The 23126-nt window shown below is 59.0% G+C and overlaps 1 protein-coding gene across 3 annotated transcripts in view; it reads right to left on the reverse strand.

The window, feature by feature from the left end:
* PHC2 (polyhomeotic homolog 2) overlaps positions 1-23126 on the reverse strand; it is an 88296-nt gene that overhangs the window by 18650 nt on the left and 46520 nt on the right. Inside the window, exons 5-10 of one of the 3 annotated variants that reach the window (XM_032798474.2) lie at positions 22474-22638; positions 21809-21931; positions 18691-18780; positions 17855-18158; positions 3652-4106; positions 3147-3312 (exon numbers count right to left, since the gene is read on the reverse strand). In XM_032798474.2, the coding sequence (XP_032654365.1) occupies positions 3147-3312; positions 3652-4106; positions 17855-18158; positions 18691-18780; positions 21809-21931; positions 22474-22638 (1303 nt within the window). Of the gene's footprint in view, positions 1-3146; positions 3313-3651; positions 4107-17854; positions 18159-18690; positions 18847-21808; positions 21932-22473; positions 22639-23126 lie in introns of all 3 variants that reach the window. The other 2 variants (XM_032798475.2, XM_032798476.2) reach the window with 2 other exon arrangements.

Consider the following 23126-nt stretch of genomic DNA (forward strand, 5'->3'; position numbering starts at 1 on the left):
TGAGCCTGACCTGCCCCCACTGGCTTTAACTGCATGCTGCATCCCCCTCCAGGCCAGACAGGCCCCCGAGCAAACTGAGTCAGGCAGAAGGGAGCTAGGGCTGGTGTGTGGGGGAGGGAGCCTGTAAGGGTGCACAGCTGTGTGGTCTGAGGCTCGCTCTCACCTGGTCTTCGCTACCCAGGCCCAGCTGAAGCAAGCTCTCTTGCCTGCCCAGATGCCATGGCCTGAGCCTCGTGCCACGATTTATATCAGTGCACAATGGGGGTGGAAGGTCACCAACCTAACTGGGCAATGTCTCCCCCCAACTTTGCATCGGTGTAAGGGACAGGCCACGCTGCAGGGCCGCAGGGAAACACTGGAATTCTCCTCCATCGCAGATCCCCTCCCAGGGGGCACTCTGTCCAGGCTGTGCCAGGTTTGCCTGGCATGATTCCTGCTGTGATCATGCCTGCACACTGCCCCCAATACACTTGCATCCCACATGCACAATCCCCCATGCCCACTACAGCGGGCAAAGAATGGGAGATGGAGTCACTGGGGTGGTTATGTTCCAACATGGGAAAATGACGTGGAAAACATTAGTTTGTGGAATACATGATCAAACCACCTCCACACACAAGAGCTCTGCACACCCTAACACACAGTGCATAGCCCCACAACACCCCCCACCCCTCCAAGACATACTCCTGCACAATCCAACATACTGCCAGCACATGACACTACAACCCAATACATGACCCCCCCCCCCCCCGACACACATGCTCACGGTACATCCCACACAGGCCCCTCCCCAGGAGCACTGGCAGCTCCGAAGCCCCCTCCCCTTTCCCCACGTCTCCCGAGGGGAGCAGGAAAACTGCTGTGCCAGAGGAGGCTCTGGGGATGGATTCAGCCCAGTGACCCTGACAGACGGGTCCATTCCATGCTGTGGCTTTTCCAGTCCAGAATATCCCAGGGCCTTGGCGTCTCAGAGGAGCCTGGCTCCACTTAGCGGGCAGATGGCGTTAATGAGGCTGACCCCATGCTGACTATGCCCCTGGCACTTTGCTTTCAGGGGCTGACTGTCCGGGGGAACATGACGTTTCCACCCCCAGCTCGTCTGCTGACTGGCTGCAAGTCAGATTGTTCAAGGCAAGCCAAGGCTGGGGATGATCAGACATTGGAATAACAAGAATGTCTTGGTGTGAGGAGAGGAGCCCTCCTGCCCCCGGCATGTGGCAGCCCCCCACTGACGGGGGTGGTCAGGCAGCTGTGGTTCTGGCTAGTGATACTAGACTGGACGGCTCCTCTGGCCATTTCCTGCCCTGTGTTGTTTACATCCCCTGACCTCACTGCAGCACAGAGGGTGGCTGAAGTCTCCTGCCACATACCTGCCATTTGTGCTGTCACCGCCCACGGGCCACCCGGTTAGTTCCCCCTGGCTCCTGTGCCCTGGCACAGTGCTGCGAGGGCTGGGCTGGGAATGCGGAATCTGAACCCCAACCTGTTTGCCCTGGAATTCAAACAAAATAACATCCTGGAAAGACTCTGGCTTTATAAAACCAGCCAGATCGAATGCGGGGCCTAACAAGCGCGGCAGCACCCTGCAGTGATGTGCCCTGGCCATGTCTCTGCCCAGGCTTCCTGCCCTATGGAGAGATGCTCCATGCCAAGCCGTGCCCAGCTCAGGGTTGGGAGCAGGGATTGATCACAGCTCACAGCCACCAGCTCACAGCCAGGACGCAGGAAGCCTGGGGTTGAGCTGGGCCTAGGACAGGTTCCCCAGGCTGGCCCCATCCCAGCCAGCAGTCCTAAAACAGCCCAAGGCTGGAAACCAGGGGAACTTTCTCAGGGGGTTCAGAGCAGCAGTGCTCAGTGCGGTGGAGAAGGCTATAGCTTGACGAGATGTGGCAACAGCACCTTGCTCCCATCTCTTGTGTTGGGAAACATGCTGCTGGAATCCACCCTCCGAGGCACTTCCACAGCACCCACCAGCATGGGACCTGTGCTGCAGGATGGCCATGGCTCCCCAGAGATGGGAGCAGCCAGCTCTCAGGTGCACCTGCACCAGTGCAGCTCCCCTGTAAAGGCAGGATCAGCATCACCAGTCAGGGAACCTGCTGCACCCTTGGCATTGCCTGGGGATGGGGCTGATGCCACCACCCATGTTGGCCTGCTACATTGCCCACATTACTGCCCAGGCAGGCCAGCCACAGCATTGGGATTCCCATGTGAGTGCCCCCCACACCGCTGATGTCACTGCCCAGGGACACGCCATGCTGCTGGCATCACCACACAGGCGAGTCCCTGCATGACTGAGTCCCTGACTGGGGAGCCGGCCGCACCACCACCCATTAGTGCTACTCACTCTAGGACGCCCAGAGCCATGGTGCTGTCTTCTAGGTAGGCAGGCACTGACTGCAGATGGTGTTTGTAGGGCGGCAGAAGGAGTAACCCCTCATCTAAGAACCCGCTTTGCACCAAAGCACCACTGCTCGGGAGCCAGCCCGAAGGACCCACCCACTGCCAGGTCTGATGCCCTAGAGCCTGGGAACTGTGTTGACATCTGCCCCTATCTGCCCCACACACACCGTGAGAGCCTTCTCCTCTGCAGCTCCTGCCAATGGCAGCAGCCTCCGGTACCTGTTCACCTCATCCTCCCTGCACCTCTTACCCCCTGTGCTGGCACTGCTCTCTCCACCTGGAGCTCAGCCGGGGAGCTGCTCCCCAGCGTGAGTCAGAGCAGGTGGGCAGCTTATGGACACGGTGCAGTGCAGATCCCGGTGATGGCACGCTCGTCTGTTGGGCTGGGCAAGGGAGACCCACTTGCAGGATCTTTGCAACCAGGGCATTCTGCCCTGTTCTACTTCTCTGATGGGCCCTGTGCGCTGCTGGTCTGCATGTGGGGATCCAATGGGGGAGTGAGGCTGCAAAGCCCCTTGGGGTGTGGGTTATTTCCAAGGTGCCACCCAGAATACACTCAGGAACTTCCCCCCATGCCCCAGCTTCACCCTGAACACTCCCCAGCAATCCAGCTTTGCCTCATTCCCTAAGCAGGGCCCTGCCCGTTCCCTTTGTCTGAGCCAGGACACAAGACATCTCAGAGCAGGGGGTGGGCAAGGCAGCCGCTCCTGGTAACACCCCACTACACAGCCAAGGCTCCTTACCATGAGTTGGGGGCCTGCTGCCCTCAGAGACCTCTGGGTCCAGGGGCGCAGCTGGGGGCATCAGGGCAGCCTGTGGCGGCTGCGACTGCTGAGCTGGCAGGCTTTCCGGGTTCTTATCAGCAGGAAGGACGTCTTTCCTGGCATTCTCCTGGATGCTGAGCTGAGGCTGTCAGGGAGGCAGGCAAGAAGGAGAGTGTAACAGCCACCAGCGCCTGGAGTGATCCCAGGGCTCCCCCCCCCCACAGGGAACGTGCTGCCCAGCATGAAACATGAGCGCCTCTGGGGCAGAATGTGGTGGCTGTTTAACAGCACACAGAAAGAGTTGAGTCCAGGAAGTGAAGAAGACTCCTGTATCCAGCTGAGGGGGCCACTGTTAACAATCAAACATTTACAGTAAGATACCTACATTCCCTCCTCCAAGTCACAACCAAACCGAAACCCGGGACCGAATCTCCCAGTGTCCCCCAGTGGCTGGCACTGCATTCCCCAGCCATGCCACACTCACCGTCCCGATGGCTGGCTGGAGCTGCAGGATCACGGCTGAGGCATGCTGGAACTTGCGCTGCGTGGCATGGTTCAGGCACCCGGGGTGTCTGTTCTGAGGCCCGCCCTCAGGTGCTGGCTGGGCCGGGCCCACTGCTTGGAGCCCAGGGGAGTGCAGAGTGGGCTGGTATGGCTGGTTAGCACTAGGTTTGTGTTGACTGGAAGCTTGGCACTGTGGTGGGTGGGACAAGAGGGCTGGGCCCTGTGGGGTGGGGTGGCTCTGGCCCTGCACCTGCGGGCTGGGCTGTACCGCCAGGCTGGGCGTGGGCAGCGGCTGCAGCTGGGGCGAGGTGTTGGCACCGCCCTGGATGAGCTGAGGTTGAGGCCTGGGCTGGAGTTGCTGCTGCTGGATCACAAACTGGTGCTGGATCTGCTTCTGCTGCTGAATGAGTTGGTGGGGCTGCAGCTGGGCGTATGCTGGAGGGGGAAGCAAAGCACAGAGCCGTTCGTCACGAGGCCTTTGCCCTCCCAGCTGCACAGCCCCTGCTCACCCACGCGGACCATTAGCCTCTTTGTTCCAGAGACACCTGGGCTGGCCATGCCCACCATCCCCCTCCCGCTGCACTGGGGGCATGGCCACCCTGTCCTCTGAGGTGCCCAGGCATGAGCTGCCTCGCCGCTTCTGTTCCCCTCCCCCCATGCACAGCCAGGACCAGACTCCCCTGGGGGAGAGGCATGAGGCGCTGGACCGTGACTCTGGCGGCTTTATTGTGTCTGCCTAAGTGGTGCGCCCCTCCCTTGCTCCCCCAGGCACATTAGCAAGGGACAGGAGAGCAGGGAACGGGAATAGGGGGAGAGCACAGGCACCCTGAGCCCCCTCTGACTCCGTGTCACCCATGGGGACAGAGGCCATTCACTTGAATTCTCGCTGCTGCCACCAGGGCCCTTCCCTCCGGCCCCCAGGCTCTTCAGGCTGGTTGTTTCAAGCCCAGCTGGTCAGAAAGGAAAGCTTTGGGATGTGACCCGCTGCAGGATGCGTGCCTGAGCCTGCAGGCTGGAACACAAGGAACAGGAACAGGTCCACTCAGTGGACGTTCACTCTAGTGCTTACAACCACAAAACATTTCAAAATATGTCGGCATCCTGGGATTGTGGGCGGAGCTTGGGTTTTGGGGTGAAGTTTCAGTAGAGCACAATTCCCCATCCTGCCTAAAATCTCTCTGCATGTCATAAGCATAGGTCTCTGTGGGGTAGGGATAAGTGCTGTGTGTTGGTGAGGCCCTGCCCCATTCCTGGCAGGGAGGAAGCACTCAGAAAGCAACAAGGTAAAACGGTGCCTTTTCCCTCTCATCTCAGCTCCACGATGGGCTAGCTTGCCCAGCCCTACAGGGCATGGTGCAGATGGCTGGAGCCATTCTGCCTTCTGCACCATCACCTGGGCTGCTGGGTCAGGTACCGACCCGAGTCCATCCCCAGTGAGGTACAGATGCAGGATAGATTGAGATGGAATTGAAGACTCCAGGCGGAGCCAGTCATGCTGGGCAGCTAGAACCATTCCCCAGGGACTTGGGAACGGAGCCCACTGGAACTGGAGCCATGCAGGGGGAAAACAGCAGATTGCACTGGGTATTTGTATGGCTACTTGGCCAAATGTAACAGCTGTCAGGAGAGCAGGGCATTTAACATAGGTCTGTGAATGGGGTGCTAACCTCAACTCTATCCTTGAATGGGTCAATGTGGTGGTCTGTGCCTCAGTTTCCCTGACTGCAATGTGGAATGCAGTCCCCACCCACCAGGGCTAGGGAATCTCAGGGTGCTTAGAACAGGGCTGAGGGATTGTCTATGTGCCAGGAACCCACTGTCCAGCCTTCCTCTCTCAAGGGCATTCCCTAGGCACCTGGGCATCTAAGCGGAGGACCTAGAGCTGAAGTGGAGGAAGAATCTCATGCACTACTACAGACTAGAGACTGAGCGGCTAGGCAGCAGTTCTGCAGAAAAGGACCTAGGGGTTACAGTGAATGTGAAGCTGGATATGAGTCAACAGCTGTTAACAGAGTGTGGGGGAGTCCCGGCCCTGCAACCCCCACTTCCTGTGATTCACCGTGACTCTCAGCCAGCCAGTAAAACAGAAGGTTTATTAGACAATAGGAACACAGTCCCAAGCAGGGCTTGTAGGTACAATCAGGCCCCTTAGCCAGGTCCCTCGGGGGGGCAAGGATCTTAGAGCCCAGACTTGGGGTTCCCTGCCTCTTCCCAGCCAGCCCAAACCTGAAACTAAAAACCTCTCCAGCCAGCTCTCTGCCTTTGTCCAGCTTCCCGGGCAAAGGGGTTGACTCCCTCCACCCCCATTCCTGGCTCAGATTACAGGCTGAGGTCCTGTCCCTCACCTAAAGTCATCCCCTGCTCTCCCATCCCCCATGCAGACAGTCCCTACTGCGTCACATCCCCCACTAAGGAAGCAGGACCCGCCGCTGTACACGCAGTCTCTCTGTTGCACATCTGGGGTTTATTTTTGTTACTTTACTTTTAGTCTCCCTAACAAGCTGTTAATGAGCTGCCAATTACTTATGTATATCAGGAGTTCAAGTGACTGCCAAGTCAAACCCTTGTGAGGAATGAGAAGCACCAGAACTTAATCCCAACAGGACAGAGGCCTGGCTTCTGGCACCAGGTTAGTGCTGTAGCACATCACAGAGAGAAGGGAGTGCTGCAGGGGAAGCAAAGGGAGAATGGGGGGTCCCTACATTTTATTATATAATAATGATTTTCATATTTACAGAAGCCTAGCATTCAAGAGCCACCCTACAATAACAAAACTGCATGTACGCCACACTGCTCATGAGCAACCCTACAATAACACAGCAGTGGGCGCACAACACAATGGAAAGGCAGCGTGTTTCAGTCCCATGCATTATTTTGCACATAAGCAGTGGTGAGACACGATCTGAGGAATGTCAGGAGCTGGCTCTCTCCTGGAGCTGAGTTCCCTGGGGCGCAGCAGAGGTTACATTTCCAAATGACTGACAGCAGCAGGGCCAGGATTAACTTCACTGGTGGCGGGGAGGAGAGGGGAATGCCAGCACAGCCAGGGGTATCTCTCAGCAAAGGGGAACCATTCAGAAGTCATACCCTGAGGGTTACAGGGTGGCCCAGCTAGGGAGAAAAACTCCCCCTGGTGATTTCTCCTGCATGAGGATATACTGGGTGACTGAGTCCCTTCCCCCACTGGTCATATCCCCCCTCTCTCTTCACACATCTTCATTCACATTCCCCCTCTCCCTGCCCAGCTCCCATAGATTCATAGACTCTAGGACTGGAAGGGACCTCGAGAGGTCATCAAGTCCAGTCCCCTGCCCTCATGGCAGGACCAAATACTGTCTAGACCANATGGTCTCAAGTTGCAGTGGGGGAGGTCTAGGTTGGATATTAAGAAAAACTTTTTCACTAGGAGGGCGGTGAAGCACTGGAATGGGTTCCCTAGGGCAGTGGTGGAATCCCCTTCCTTAGAGGTTTTTAAGGTCAGGCTTGACAAAGCCCTGGCTGGGATGATTTAGTTGGGGTTAGTCCTGCTTTGAGCAGGGGGTTGGACTAGATACCTCCTGAGGTCCCTTCCAACCCTAATATTTATGATTCTATGGTTTTACGCACAGGAAGGGACAGCTGGCCAGGTGGGTGACACCTGGAGACTGGTTGTTTACAGGGGGCTGAGGGGCCACTAGGGGCCCAGTGCTGGGAAAGCTCTGGCATGGGGTTATTCTCAGCCAGCCCACCCTCCCTGGCAGTGAGACCCACTCCCAAACTAACCTCTTGGAATGGGTCTGTGGGGTTGGGGGGGGGGGGTTGGAGCTAGAGATGTGGCCAGAACTGGAACCGGAGACCCAAACGCCACGGACGTTGTGCGTTTCGAATCCATGGGCCCCACATCTGAGCATGGGATGGAGCTTTGCAAACCCCAGTTCAGCCCATCCCCATGGCTGGAGGGCCCAAAGAAGGAACCGAGGCTGAGCTTACACATCCTCAGCAGCGTAGCGGTTAAAGCAGCTGCCTCTGGCCAGGCTGGGGCTTGCCCTCATTTCAGGGTAGATCCTGCTGCTCTGGCCTTTCCCCTCCGGCTGCAAGCTGCTCGCCTGCCCCCCTGCCCACTGCACAATTATCCAGCAGCCAGGAACTAAGTCTGCGCTGCTGCAGCAGACAGTTCTCTCAGAGCTGGAGCTCCAGGCACCAACACTTAGCCGGGGCCATTCCATGCCTCGGCCTGGCAGGGGGATGCAAGGGGCTACACTGCAGCCACGGCAGCTCTGGGGAGCCCTTCAGGCCTGAGTTGGGGGACGGGGTTGGGGGAAGAAGGGGCAGGAGATTTTGGATTTGGTGTAGCAGTGGGGCAAGGCAGGGCAGAGGCCTACATCCAGTCCTCACACAACAGCCTGGGAGTTGAACCAGAGGCCACGTTGAACCTGCAGACAAGTCCCTCAGCCCTCCCCAGCGGGCTCAGCTGCTCCCCCTCCTGCCTCCCCCCCAGCTGGGGAAGCCCCAGAGCACGTGAGATTGGCTTAGAGCCTGGCAGAGAACCCAGATCCACTCCCCTGCCACATGCTCTGACCCGAGCAGCTAAGTGAGAGGGATGCCCCCACACTATTGTAGGGCAGTCACCCCTCCCAGCCGTCATGCAGGCCCCAGAGGACCCCGCGGTTTGCTACATTTTGTGCCATCACTGACAGATCACGTGCTCGCACTAGCCAAGCTGGTTTTAAAGGTGTCTCTCCACTTTGAGAATTAGACAAACCAGTCCAGCAACCTACAACAGCTGGAGGTGTGGGCCCAGCGAGGGGTTCCTGTCTGGGCACCATGTGGGGTGCAGGGATCAGGGGGCAGGGTCCCTGTCTGTACACCACGTGGGGTGCAGGGATTGGGGGACAGCGTCCCTGTCTGGACACTATGTGGGGTGCAGGGATCGGGGGACAGGGCCCCTGCCTGGAGGGTTATTTCATTGGCTGAACTGGTCTAAGCTGGACCAGCCAAAGCACTCCTTGGCTGGCTAAGCTGCGGCTCAGTGAGGAGGGTTTGCCGGCAAAGCTAACCAGCACAACATCGCTGGTGTGGACCTGGCCAAAGTCCTTCCTGGGCCTGGATCAGGGGGAGCTGCAGTGCCAGGGACTCAAACTCAACCCCTTCTTCCTTCACCAGGCTAGATACCCAGGAAGGCCTCAGTGCCTCCTGCTGCTCCCAGTGCCCCAGGGCCCAGCCCCAGGCAGGCAGGGGTTAGGACTGGGTGGCTTAGGCCCTTTAGCTCTGCTCCCCTGGCAGTCAGCTTTTTAAATGCAGATTTGGCCTTTCCGCTTGAAATGCCTACAAAAAAGAGGAGTTGCCATGGCAACCCCAGCGCAGGAGGGGGGATGGTGGTGTTTCCAAAGCTGCCAGGTCAGCGATCAGGGCAGGCGGGGTCAGGTCTTGTCGGCCAAGCACAGATGGGGACAAAGTGGGGCCAGTGCCAGGGAGCTAAACCAGCCGCTATTTACCAGTGCGAGCAAGAGAGCTGGGGAGACCCTGGGTAGCTCCAGAACTCAGCACCCCCACCCCAGCCACACCTCGAGGGCTCTAGGGCTCGAGCTTCAGAACTCCATAGACCAGGGCACGGGGCGCACTGCACACAGCCCCCCACCCTCAGGCCGGACCAAGCCCCCATTCAGAGATCAGTACCCCCAGTCCGCTGGGCCCTGATACTTTGTTAAAGACACTTTCACCCCCCACTGTGGGTGGGGCCACACTGCACTCTCCGCTGCTGGGCAGCGCCCAGGGCTTTCTCACACTGGTTAGAGTGGGTCTCACCTGACTGGGCCTCAGCCCCACAGGCTAGGTAACAACAGCGATGTAGCCAATCCACAAGCTCCTCCGACTTTCCCTGTGCTACACACAGCCAGTCCACACAACTTCCTGGCTACAGCTGGGGTGGAGTTCACAACCTTCAGCCCTAAAAAAGCCTCTGACACAAGCAATGCTGATCTGTTCCAACAGAGGGCAGTGACACACACACACACTTCATTAGAATATAATTAGCAGTTCCACAGCACTTCGCTCGTTTAGATCAAATATACGCCAAGCCCATTTTAGCCTGCAGCACTGTCTCACCATGTTTAAAGCTGCCCCATAATATCATGGGGTTAACATAAACGTAGTGGAGGTGCACCAGCCCAGAACCCAGACAGGTTTGAGCCATTTATTTTGCAGGATTCAGGCTCAGAGTGTTATTAGCCACAGCTCTTGCTCCTAACCAAAGGTATAGAAAGATGCCGTGCGGCCCAGGGGGCAGCCAGGTAATCAAGGGTCCTGGATTCTATGCCCCTCTTAGCTATGGATGAGGCCATTCATAAGACTGCATGGGACCACTGCAATCATCAGTCGGCCACAGGACTGCCCTGACTTCATGTCCATTTGAACTAGGGTGTAGCTTTTAGAAAAACATACAATCTCAATTTCCAGTGATGGAGAATCCACCACAACCTTGGGTAAGTTGTTCCACTGGTTAATTACCCTCCTTGTTAAAATCTGGCCTTATTTTCAATCTGAATTTGTCAGGCTGCAACCTTTAGCCACTGGATCATGTTAGACCTTTGTCTGCTGGATGGAAGAGAACTCTATTTTAAAACTTCAGTTCCCCAGGTAGGCACTATGGATTGTGATCTAGTCACCCGTTAGCCTTCTCCTGAACCAGTGAAATAGACTGCTCTTCTTGAGTCTGTAACTACACATATTTTCCAATCCTTTTGTCATTCTAGTGGCTCTTCTATGAACCTGCCCCAATTTTTCAGTTTCCCCATCTTTGTAACATGATTCAACGTTGTTAGTGCAAAGAATTAATGAGCGCAATAACAGTATCCCCTAACAATCACCCCAGCCAGGCCTCTCTGGCTGCAAGCAGCAAGGCCCATGGGTCTGGGAGACAGCATGCCACTTGCAAGCCAGCCAGATCCTCGCAGGCAGCTCCAAGCAATGAGGGATTCCTACAGGCAGCCAAGTGCCATCTGTTGCCAGGGAGCCCCTCTGCCCACTCTAGCTCAGCCCACCTGAGCACATCTGCTGCTTTTGGCAGTCTCAGCCCCAAATTGTGTTGCCCCCTTTAACATGTCTGCTTTGAGTCACACCCCCAAATGCAAGGCCCCTGCAGGGCTATCTGCTGGGACCGCTCGCTCAGGTTTGCAGTCATTGTCTGGAGGAGCTGCAGCCCAGCTGCCGCCGCAGCACGAGGCATCTTATTTATCTCCCGTGCGGCAGATGCTGAGGCCAACTCTCACTCGTCACCAGGGCCTGGATCCCATTGTCTCTGCTCTGGCTACTAGCCAAGGTCTGTGAAAGCCCATCTGGGCTGGGGCCAGAGAGAGACACAATCCCTCGGGCTCTGGAGAGGGGATGCCCCCCGGGGGGAAGAGCCAGAGGGGCCTCAGCTCCCCCAGCCCTATAAGAGCATAAGGGGGGCGGGGGTCAGAGGCACTCACACAGGGCTGGTTGCTGTCCCCCCCTCCCCCCACTTTGCCAGCTCTTTTCCTGCAGACTCTGTTATTTATTTATACCCCACAGCAAAGCTGCTGTTTCCACAGCAACCAACCACCACGTGGGAAGAATAGCAGCCAGAAGCCAATAATGGCAGGTGTGGGGGGAGGCAGGAGGAGGAGGGGGAGGGAGCCCTAGGGTGAGCACAGGGGCTAGCATGGGCAGAGAGTACAGGGTGAACGGGGTTGAGCGCCAGCGTAAGGCAAGTGCTGGGCGCCAGCCCACTACAAGCAGTAGCATGTCTGCCCTCATCTCCCCCTGCTGCCCCCTTAGGACAGCTGGGCCCCTCCCCACCCTCCGATTGCTCTGGGAGGGGGGTAATGAGGGATCCCCAAACAGAGCAGGAACTGGCACGAGGCAGAGCTGGCACCAGGCTGGCACTGGGCAGCTCTGGGCAAGGGTGGGGCTGGGGATCAAGCCCACAGCAGGGCACGAGGAGTCGTTCGCACTGGGGAGGCCCCAGAAAAAGGTGTCTCCAATGATGCAGCTGCTGGAGTCCGTGCGGAGTCTAGTTAAGGGCCCGATAGACCCAGGAGCTGGGCAGAGCTCAGATAGGCCATGTGGGCCTGTGGGTTAGAGCTCAGACAGGCCATGTGGGTTAGAGACACTCTTCAAAGTTCACTGCCCTGGCTGTGCCACCCCCATGGCTGGTAGGGGAAGACAGAACTGCCCTCTACACTGGGTTCTAGCCCAGGGACCCTACAATCAGCAGTTAATCAGCCTCAACCCAGGGACTGACAGTGGGGCCTGCCTGGAGGCTGAATCACTGAAAGGCCCAGCCCAGAATGCCCCACAGAGAGCACTTGAAGGACAAGAGGCCAGTGGGTAATGGCTTCTGGGCCCACGGCTAGCAGGGGAGAGGCCAGTGGGCACTGAGCAGCACAGGAAGAGAAGCCATGGTAGCTGGAGACATGGGTCAGTGACACTGAAAAGATGCAACCCCAGCCTGAAATGCAAAGAGAAGGTTCGTCTGCTGCCATGCACAGGAGGTGCTCACCGGGTCCCTCCAGCTCCAGCAACCCCAGCAGGGGTAGGTCGGAGCTGGCGGAACAGGCAGCCTGGGCAATAGCTTTTGAGTAGCCCAGAAAATTCAGGCCTAACACACCTTAATTCCCCAGAAAATTCCCCTGTCACCATCCCCTCCCCAGGCACCCACCAGGGGCACACGCAGATACCAGCCTGGCTAGAAACACTGACTGCAGGTTTGCGGGTGAGTGGGTCAGCTCATGGGTGGCAAGTTTGTAGAAATTTTGGTGGTGCCCAGAACCTGCCCCCCAACTCTGTCCCCCCAGACTCCACCCCCACCTGCCTAAGGCTCTGGGAAGGGTGTTGGGGGGGAGGTTTGGGGTGCAGGTCCTGGGCTGGGGATTAGGGTGCAGGAGGGGTGCAGGGTGCAGGCTTTGGGATGGAGTTTGGGTGCTGGGTGCAGGCTCCGGGCTGAGGCAGGGGTGGGTGTGCAGGAGAGGGTGAGGGGTGAAGGCTTTGGGAGGAAGTTTGGGGGTGGGAAGGAGTGTGTGGGAAAGGGGAGGTGGTGCATGCTCTGGGAGTGAGTTTGGGGATAGGAGGGAGTGCAGGGGTGAGGGCTGTGGGGCTGAGGGATTCATGATGCAGGAGGGGGTTAGGGCTGGGGCAAAGAATTAGGGTGTGGGTTGAGGGCTGTGGGGCAGAGGATGAGGGGTTCATGATGCAGGAGGGGGCTCAGGGCTGAGGGAGAGGATTAGGGTGCAGGGGGATGAGGGCTCTGGCTGGGGATGAGGGTTTGGGGTGTTGGAGAGCCTCAGGGCTAGGGCGGAAGGGCAGGGTAAGGGCAGCCTGCCTTGCCATTAGTGGATGGGGGGCACTAGGACCCTGGGGCAGCAGACAGCAGTTCTGCCAAGAGCTGCTCTACTCCAGCAGCACAAGCAGGCACGGGAGAGGCGCCCGCTGCAGGCAGGGACGCAGCGGGGGGGGGGGGGGGGCCAGGGGGGGGGGGGGGGGGGGGGGGGGGGGGACACAGGAGGAGGGGTGGCAGGCGGAGGCTGGCACCCGCTCCAGGCAGGGACGCAGCAGGGCATGGGGGAGACCCGCGGGGGCCGGGGCCCAATCCAGGCAGGGCCGAGGGAGAAACCCAGCTCCAAATATTGCTGGAGCAGGGCCCCCAGAATATTCCTGGTGCCCGAGCACCACGAACGTATATAACCTGCCGCCTATGGGTCAGCTCCCAGGCGGCTCCTCATCTTTGTGTTGTGGAAGAGCTGGAGGAAGCATTGACTGCGAAGGCCCCTGTCCTCCCTCCCTTGTGCCTGACACGCTAGTCGACCCTTCTGCGGAGGCAACTCGGGCTGAGCTCTTTGGGATGCTTTGGCTCTGTCTGTGCGCCCGCAGGGGAAGGCACAGAATTGTCTCTTAGCTCCTCCAAGGGGTCCTGGTTCAGCAGCCGTTCTCCCTTCCTTCTCATCCTCCCCTTTGCATCCAGGGCGCTCACATCCCAGCGCCGAGGATGCCCAGGAGCTCTTCAGGCAGGGCACCGCAGCAGCGCTATTCCACGTGCCCAGGCAATGCTCAGTCTGGAGCCGTGTCACAGGGTTTGCTCCAGTCGCTGGGCTGGCACCTCTTTGAGGCTCATCTGGGGATCACTCACCACTTCTGGGGGCTTCTCAGCCCCCTTTTCCCAATCTCGCACAGCACTTCCTCTTTGTGCCTTGGCCCTGGGCCAGGTCACTAGAGTTCCACCCTGGCAGGGCGTTAGAGGCACTCTTCAAAGTTCACTGCCCTGGCTGTGCCACCCCCATGGCTGGTAGGGGAAGCCAGAACTGCCCTCTACACTGGCTTCTAGCCCAGGGACCCTACAATCAGCAGTTAAGGCACCTGCCACCTCACTCCTTGCTGCTGTTTTCCTAGGTTCCTTCCTACTCCTTTCTCTCAACTCAGAGCGAGGGCCAACTCTCTCCCCCTGCAGTCCCCTTCTGCTCTCCGCTCCTTGGCTTTATACAAGCCCAGCCTGTTCCTGCCCAGCTGGGCTTCAGGTTCAATCAGGGCTGCATGTCCAGCCTACAGCACACCCAGGTGCCACCCATCCTGCCAAGTAGCCCTTCTGAGCCTTTTTAACCCCTTCAGAGTAGGGGGGGGTGAACACCCCATCACAGGCTGGAAAGGAACTAGCAGCCTACCAGTCCTGGCTGGTGGAAGTTCACAGCCAGGGAGTGATCTACGGCCAGTGCTCAGCAGCACCTGCTTTCCCAGTAAAGGGATTCTGAAACGCCTGGTAAGTGTCCCAACAGACAGCAACCCTTAGGAGTCAAGTCCTCGTGCTCTGCCCTGGACAGCAGCTTCCTGGCATACGTGACTTCTCCTTGACTGCAGAAGGCAGGAAATTAAGAACAGTGCACACAGCATCCTTGCTTGCATCTGCCTGCAATATGACTGGTGGCTGTGGATCATAGGAAACCAAAACTGGTGCCGACATCAGTCTGTTCTTTAATCCCAAAAAAACTTCCTCCCATGCACCAAGTTTGCTCCTCCGCAAGTCCATGGAGAGGCTTCACTGTCATTGCAAATCCAGCAGCTCATCTGGGAGATAAAGTTAAACCAACAAAGTGTTGCACCTCTGCTACTGAAGGTGGTTTCCGCTCCGTCCAGATCAGAGCCACCCTCTGCAGAAACCAGGTGTCCAAACAATGTTCCCTCGCTTGGGTAGAGCATCTCTCCCCACCACAGCAGCACTGGGGCTGGGGCGCCAGAGCTGGGAGAGGGAGGCATGTCTCCTCGCTGCACTGCAGCCCCGGGGCTGGGGGACTTACGGGCACAGCCCTTGGTGGCCTCCTCCACAGCCACACATGCACGTATCTTAAGAGGGAACTTAGGTCCCAAACACCTCCCCTGTGATGCAGAACAAAGGACACTGGGAGGGTTTTGCTTTCAGGCTGACAATCTGCAGCTTCCAGCTTCCTCAGATGTTCATCCAGTGACCTACCACCAGCTCACGTGTCCTCCAGATATACCAGGCAGCAAGCTCCTTGCAGAGTCAGTCAGAAGGATGTGTGCCAGCCTCTGAAATGTTCTGGGGTGTGGCTGAGCCCCAATGGCAGGCCTCCAAATTCAGAGCCCAGGTTTGGCAGTGAATGTCATTTCGGCCCCACTGGCAGGAGGAAGCAGTGCCCAGTGGGTAAGTACAGAGTGGGGAACTGGCCAGGCTGTGACACCACATCAAGCATGTTCTCAAGTCCTGGGAGCAGCTCTGCATCCCTCCAGCTAACCCGCTCACCTCCCCTTCACTGGGCTCATGGGAGCAGCCCATGCACGGGGGGAGCCTTGAAGGCCTCACACTTCTCCTCCTGGCCAAGCTGCCTCTCTAACTCCGCTTGAGGCTGGCCTGGGTCCCCAGGGCCGCAGTTTGACTGGCCTGGCCCCATCCAAGTATCTCTATGTGACGTTCCTCCTGCACCTTGTTCTCTGCTTTCCTCCAGGCAGCTTCTGGCCCAGCTCCCAGCTCCGGCTGCTCTTCCTTCAGCTTGGCACTCACAGCCTGGACCTGTCCCAGCCCCACAAACTGCCTCCCTCTTCGTTCAGCTGCTCTCCCTCTCCTAGCCCAGCCCCTGCTCCATCTGGGGCTTCCCCCTGCAGCCAGCTCCTGGCACACATTGGCCCACTCCCTGTCTCCTGCCCCCAGGGGCCACTCTCCGGTCACTCTGGCTCACTCAGTCTCTTTGACTGGCTAAATGCTGCTCTAGGCCCTATTCCTCCCAGAATGACCCCTGGCCAACCCTTGTCCTCCTCTGGAGGGCTCTCTGGGGTGGGGGTTACCCAGAATGTTCCCCCAGTACCCTTTCCCCTCTCCCATCACAAGTCACTACCACACACTCCCCTGCCCCAACCCCCCAAACATGTGGCCTGCATGCCAGGCAGTGCTAAACGGCTTCTAGTTCCACATGGCGCTGGGCCTCTGTGTGGATGCAGGGTTTGTCTGGGAAACGGTCACTATGGCTCTCCCAAGGTAGGAGGGAGGCGGGGGGTATGCTGGGACAGGGTCACAGAGTGCAGGGTACCAACCACACAGCATGATCTCAAGTGCCAAGGGAGCAAGTTCTCCACAGTGAGCTCAGCCAAGATTTGGCAGCTCTCTGGTTGGCAATGGTGCGGCCACATCTCTCACATTAATGGTGGGAGGACAGTAATCAACGTGACAGGGATATGGGACGGTCAGTACAGAAGCCCTAGACAGTTTATTTTGGTATTAAATGTAATTCATTCTTGGCTGTCCCACAGCTTCCATTTTTCATCTGCCTCAGATGTTTGCACTGACCAGGCGTTACTGTACCCTAGCGGCCAGAGGGGAAGTGGAAGGTTTTGGCACCTGGGAGGTGGCATGGGACTGTGGGATAAATACATCTGCTGAATGTTTCAGTAGTGAAAGAGTTACATTGCCATCATTAGGTTTCAGAGTCAACACATCTTTTAGATGAACAGCTCCAAATTATTAAGCCTCATCCCATATTGTGACCTGGCACCTTTTGCGCTTGGAAAGTGGCACAATCTCCCCTGCTCGGGACTGCCCCTGCCCTGCAATCCCCAGCATAGGAGCTGTGTCAGCACTACTGCACTCCAGCAATTCCTAGCTGGCAGACACACCCAGGGGGCTGTTGGCGTAGGTTAGTGCAGCCCCCTGGCTCCTGTAACGTGTACTGGGGTCAGGGCAGGTGTAGAACCAGCCCTGGAATCAGGGAGCTGCAGTGGTTTCCTTTGCAGCTGTCGCCTCCTGTTGGCTGAGTTTAGAGAATCCTGGGCTGAGCAGCAGGCCCACTGTTTCAGGCTTTCTGCAGACTCAGGCAGACGTTCCTGTGCCACTTACAGCTCCTACTTCCCAAGTTCAACCATCTATCTGGAGGGAAAGCTGAGATTCCAGGGCCTGATTCTCCAGCAAGGGGCAGATCCTGACAGACTACACTAGGCCCTGCCATTGGCCAGTGGCCTGGCACGCAGCAGGGAGGGACGACCAAGCAACCCCCAATGGGCAGCAACAGGTCCACAGTGCTTGAGCTGTGGGACAAAGAGCAGGCAGCCAGCACTGCTGAGGGCTGCCCACCCAGCCCGAGAGTCTGAGCAGTTATCACATGCAAATGTGAACACACGTGGCTACTGATCAGCTTCACGCTCTGGCCTGCATCTTCTGATTGACTGGCAACTGGGCTGAGCCAAGGGACCCAGCGTCTCACCCACACCCGATTCATCGCTTCTGCCTCAGTCTCAAGGATGACTCACGTTCCCAGCCCTTGGAGCCTTCCATGCTGTCCCTCAGCATGCACCACTGGCCACAGTGTGGCATGTGCAGCAAAAAACAACCAAGGGACTTTGGCACAACCCTGAGCCACATCACAGTGTGGCATCATGATGTGTCTGAGCCCAGAGGACAAGCACCCACCACCGCAGCCCTGGCATGCGGCACTGTGCTGGGCCACAGAGCAGCAGCATGCAGGACCACAGCAGAGCGTGGGCCCATAGCACTGGGGCTTCACCACCAAGTACTTGCATGTGGCACTGCAGCCTCTCTATAGAGCACCGGCACCGCCCACCACCATGGGGCACCGGCACCACATCACCACCCAGCACAGCCACATTGGTCAGAGGTTCTACCACTCTGCACCCTGTGCACAGCATGGCTCTCATCCTCCAACCCCGCTCACCCAGGATGCCGGGGGCCTTACCTGGGGCGATGAGTGGGTGGGTAGTCACCGGTGTCACCGTCCGGCTCATGGGGTGCCCTCGGCTGTCCATGCTGGTGGGCATGCCGCCGTCTCCCTTTTTAAAGTGCTCTGCTGCCTGCTCAGCCTGGCTGCCCTTGGTGCCCACAGAAGGAGCTGGCCCCACAGCTTTGCCCTGAGAAGTGTTGGAGGCTGGCTGACTGCTGCTTGGAGCTGGCTTCATGGCCAGGGTGGGGAGCTGCTGGGCTTGGGAGGAACCCACTCCTTGTGCTACTGTCTGCTGGGCTCTTATGGCCAAATTCTGGACCTGGAGCAGAGGGGCAGGAGGGTCCAAGGCCTCAGCATGGAGCCCAGACACAGCCCCCAAGACGCGCATCCCAGGGACGGGGCTGGGCTGGCAGGATCGGCTCCTTTGCACAGCCCCTGGGGGGCCAGAGAGCAACTGACAGGGTGGACACCTAACCACCGGGAAATGGCCCCACAAGTCTTTGGCAGCACCAGCTCAGACACCCCTGGGCACAGCTGGATTGGAGCAGGCTAGAATGGAAAAGCCACTCTGAGCCACCCAGTCGCTAAGGCCTTCCCTGTGGCACCCACTCCCTCCCAGTGGCACCCGCCCCCTCCCACCCGTGGCCCCTCCCCATGACACCCGCCTCTCCTGCCCATGCCCCATCTCTCAGGCCAGCGCCTTGCATCACAGCACTGACATCCCCACCACAAACTCAGTCACAGGGAAGGTGCCACAGCACCCCATGGTGGGAGTGCATGGGCCAGTTCTGGGCACTCCAAGGGTCTCCCCTCCCCTGGCAGGGGCGGCAGGCAAGGGGGCTGTCTCTCACCTGAGCAGTGGTGGTGGATGGCTGAGAGGTGGGGGCTGCACTGCCCTCGGGCTGCACCGCGGTGACTGTGGCCGTAGGAGTGAAGATGAGCTGGGGGGATAAAGGAACAGCACGGCCTAGGCTCCTAGCTACTTGCACAAGGTTACTTTGCTGGGCCTGGAAATTACATGAAATTTGTTGCCTTTTACGTCACCCGCTGCTGGCTCAGGCCGAGAAAGCAAAACCAGCAGCCCCGAGTCCCCCAGGGCTGGGGATGGCCCCGGGACAGGTCTTGGGGACACAGAGGCAGCTAGGGCAAAGGCGGGGCCAGGGGAGGTGGGCCACTGCAGAGACGGAAGTGCGGGGGGGGGGGGTAAGAGAGAGGGATTTAGTGTGAGGACGTGTAATGGGGGGAGTGGATCCCTATGACAAAGGAGAACAGTTCTGTCACCTATTCTGTGACGTCTTTTGGGGTAGTGATGGAGCTGCAGTGGGACTGCAGCAACCGCAGGAGTTAGGTCAGCACCCATGGGGCTGGGGCAACGGCCGGTGGTCAGGCCCAGTGCCACCAGAGCGGGAGCAGCAGCAGCAGCCGGCCAGCTGGCAGCCCAGGAACTGCCGGAGTAGCAGCCAGGGTGGGTCAGCCCCTGCGCAGGAGCAGTGACAGGGCTGGAGGAGATGCAAATCCACGGCAGCAATCGGACTGTTTCCCCCCCACCTGGGTATTTTTAGTAAAAGTCAGGGACAGGTCACAGGCATCAGTGAATTTTTATGGCCTGCGACCTGTCCCTGACTGTTACTAACAACCCCCAGGACAGAATCATGTGTGTGTGTGTAGCGGGGTGGGGTGTGAGCGCCTGAGGCAGTGACTGGATGATGATTGTGTGTGTGGGAGCCGGCATGAGAGATGGAATTTCTGTGATTGGATCGAATGGGGGTGATGACGGATGAAGCTGTCGAACTCCATGGAGCTGTTGCAGTGTCTCTGTCCGAGCACTAATATCCTGGCCCCACGCAGCTGCAGTCCCACGCTCAGGTCAGGTCATTGGGATCTCATGGCAAGACAAGCTGGAGAAATGAACGGGTCTGACCCCTCAGGTGGGATTCCCTCCCCGGGTCCATCTGTCACACCTGCCCTAGGCCAGTGGTTTGCAAACTGTGGGTTGCGACCAGTATCAGGTGGCGGAATGTCAGGCGCTGGGCTGCGGCGGCTCTGGTCAGCACCGCTGAGTGGGCGTTAGAAGTCCTGTTGGCAGTGCAGCCCGGGGAAGGCAGGCTAGTCCCTACCTGTGCTGACACCGCGCTGTGCCCAGGAAGTGGCCAGCAGCAGGTCTGGCTGCTAGGTGGTGAACCATGGGGCTCTGCACTCTGGCCCCGCCCCAAGCACCGGCTCCGCACTCCCATTGGCTGGAAACCAGCCAATGGGAGCTGGTGGGGTGGTGCCTGCGGGGAGAGCCACACAGAGCTGCTTGCGCACCTCCTCCTAGGAGCAGGACCTGCTGCTGGCGCTTCCAGGGCGCAGCGCGGTCCGCGGTGCCAGGACAGGCATGGAGCCTGCATAGCCCCCGTGCTGCGCCACTGACCAGGAGCCGCTCGAGGTAAGTCCACACCCCAATCCCCTGCCCCAGCCCTGAGTCCCCGTCAAACCCAGATCCCCTTCCTGCATCCCCAACCCCTCATCCCCAGCCGCACTCCAGAGCCTGCACCCCCAGCCCAGAGACCTGATCCCCTCCTAGACCCCAACTCCTTGCCCCAGCCTAGAGCCCCCTCCCACACCCTAAACCTCTCATCCCCAGACCAGAGACCTGATCCCCTCCTAGACCCCAACCCCCTGCCCCAGCCTAGAGCCCCCTCCCACACCCTGAACCTCTCATTCCCTGCCCCATCCCACAGCCCACACCCCCACACTCCAAGCCTCTGCCCCAGCCCTGAGCCCCTCCCACAGCCCAAACCCCTCCTCCCCAGCTCCGTTGGGTCACGGGCATCAACAATTTTCTTCAATTTGGTCACCAGAAAAAAAAGCCGGGGCAGGTGACCCTGACTGTGAGTGTGTGACATCAACTGTGTGCATGCACCTCCCTGACTCTGGGGTGTGTGGCCAGCCGTGTGTGGGTGCACAGGGGATATTGTTGGGGGGGGCAAGAGATGCACAGGGGACATTGGTGGCGGGGGGAGGAGAGGGGCAATCTGGCCCCAGGAAATATTTTTTCTTCACGGCCGGCTGGCTCTGGAAGGAGGCACCAAGCCACATCCTCAGCCAATCACAATAGCAGTGGCCATCAATAACCAATCAGAAGTGCCCCGACAGACCCACTGCGAACCGGGGAGCCAGCAGGCAGCCTGATCCACCCCCTACTGCAGCCTGGCTGGTGCCACTTGGCCTGGGGCTTTGACAGGCAACACCTAACCAGACTGCACCCTTGCCCACCTTGGAATCAGCACTTGCTCGTGCCTCCTCCTGACCCCTCCCCTGTGCGTGGGCAGCAGGGCAGCTGTGAGTGCCGCATGGCTGTGGGGCCCCCCTTGCCACATGACTGACTTCTGCCAATCATCCACCCCTGGGGGTGCAGCCCTGACACAAAGGGGTCTTGCATCCAGGCTGAACAGATGGAGCTGAGAGCCCTGCCCCCCCCACCCTCCAAGTGTGAAATGCATGGAGCTCCCTGGCACACTGCTGCTGGGATTTGAACCAAGCTTCCCAAGAGACTAGAGATAAAACTTGTCACCTCCTCCCTGTGGGCTGTCAGGGGGGATGGACCCAGAGCACTCAGTGCCATGACTCTCTAGCATGGAAGATACAGGATCAGCTCCACTACCTAGCAACAGCAATAGGCTGTTATCCTCTTGTGTGGCCCAGCCATTGAGGGGAAACATTCTAGTAAGGGATGACAAGGGTCCCTGAAAACTCCTGCTCCCCTGAGCCCAGCAGGCCCGGAAGAATGGCCTGGTGCCCTCCCAGCTCCAGCCTGGGGACTGTGGCACAATCCAGGCCTGGTCCCAGGCTCCCCACAGACCCCAGCAGAAAGCGCAGAGGCCAGAAAGCAGAGCTACCCTCCCAGGTGTCTGTGCAAAGCTCCCAGCCCCGGGCACCACCCCCACCCCGCTAGACCGGCAGACACCCCAGTTCCCCTGTGCCTACCCGAGTGGGGGTGCCCCGGGGCAACAGCAGCTCCTGCTGGGGTATCGGGGAGGCCCGGGAGGGGCTCTGGAGCCAACGCTGGGAGCCCCTCCCTCTCTGCATTCGGCCCCCGCTCACTTCCAGCTGGAGCCCAAAAGGGAGGAAACACAGAGAGTCTCAGGTACAAACACTGCGCAGGGGAGCAGGGAGGGCACAAGCAAGGCCAGGCCACCCAGGGCCTGGGACGGGGCCACGTACCCAACCTACAGCACAAAAACAGGGGGGACCAGGGCTCCCCACGCACTGCTAAAGAGACACCTGGGCCCAGGGCAGGTGGCTCTTCTAAGGGTCACTGCTGCCCTCTGGTGGAGAAAATCGGAACTGATCACAGCTGTGAATGTGCATGTGCCTCACCACTGCTCTCTGCTGGTAGGAGTCCCACCTGCACATGGGTATGGGGCGGGGATGCTATTCCAGCCGCAGGGACTCTGCCACTTCCAGCGCCATGGCAGGAGTGGTAGGCCCAGGACCTTTGATCCTTGGACCCGAGGGTGAGGGGAAGAGAGCAAGGGGGAGTTCACACTAAGGCCCCCCACCCTCACTGGTGTCTCTTTAAAAGCAGAGGGGAGGGAGAGTGGGAGGGCAGATGGTGCCCGCATGTGGCACGTTCCGTGCCTGCCTCTTACCATCTGGGCCCGGAGGTACATCTGGGCCTGACTGGCCGTCAGGGCAGGGGAGGTGGCATTCCCCAGGAGCACAGCCTGCTGGGTGATGCCTGAGGCGGCTGCAGAGTTCACGCTTTGAGTTCGGTTGATCAGCTGGGCGGCAGCAGGGGACGTGGCCAGGTTTATCTGCGGAGAGAGAAGGAGCCATGGAATGGAGCATGCTGCCATTCAGACCCACTGTGAGCTCAGAGCCCCTCCCACCTGCCTCGGCACTGCCACGCATGGGATCCAAGTGCCCTCCTGAAAGCCAAGGAGGCTGGAGGCTGCGTCATGGGGGAGGGGAGCCCTACAGCCTCTGGCCAGGAGGGGAGGGGGCAGTCGCAGTCAGGCTCCCTGGGTCCGGACGGCACCCCAGTAGGGAGGGGGTGGAGATGGGGTGCTGTGGGCACTGGGGCTCTGAAGTAAGCTCAGCTCCTAAAGGGGCTGAGACTCTCTCCCTCCCCAGTTCCTCCCCCAGTGCCTTTCTGCCAGAGGGCTTGGCCCCGTGCCCCTCACCCTCTCACTGGACAGCTGCGCAGCCCACCCCGCCCCCGGGAATTCCCATGCTACCCCTGCCCAGTGCCCGGCAGCACAGTGCATGGCATGCTGGGTCCTGGGGGACACCCTTTGGTGGT

This window comes from Chelonoidis abingdonii, chromosome 23 (assembly GCF_003597395.2).
Source record: "Chelonoidis abingdonii isolate Lonesome George chromosome 23, CheloAbing_2.0, whole genome shotgun sequence".
Lineage (NCBI taxonomy): Eukaryota > Metazoa > Chordata > Testudines > Testudinidae > Chelonoidis > Chelonoidis abingdonii.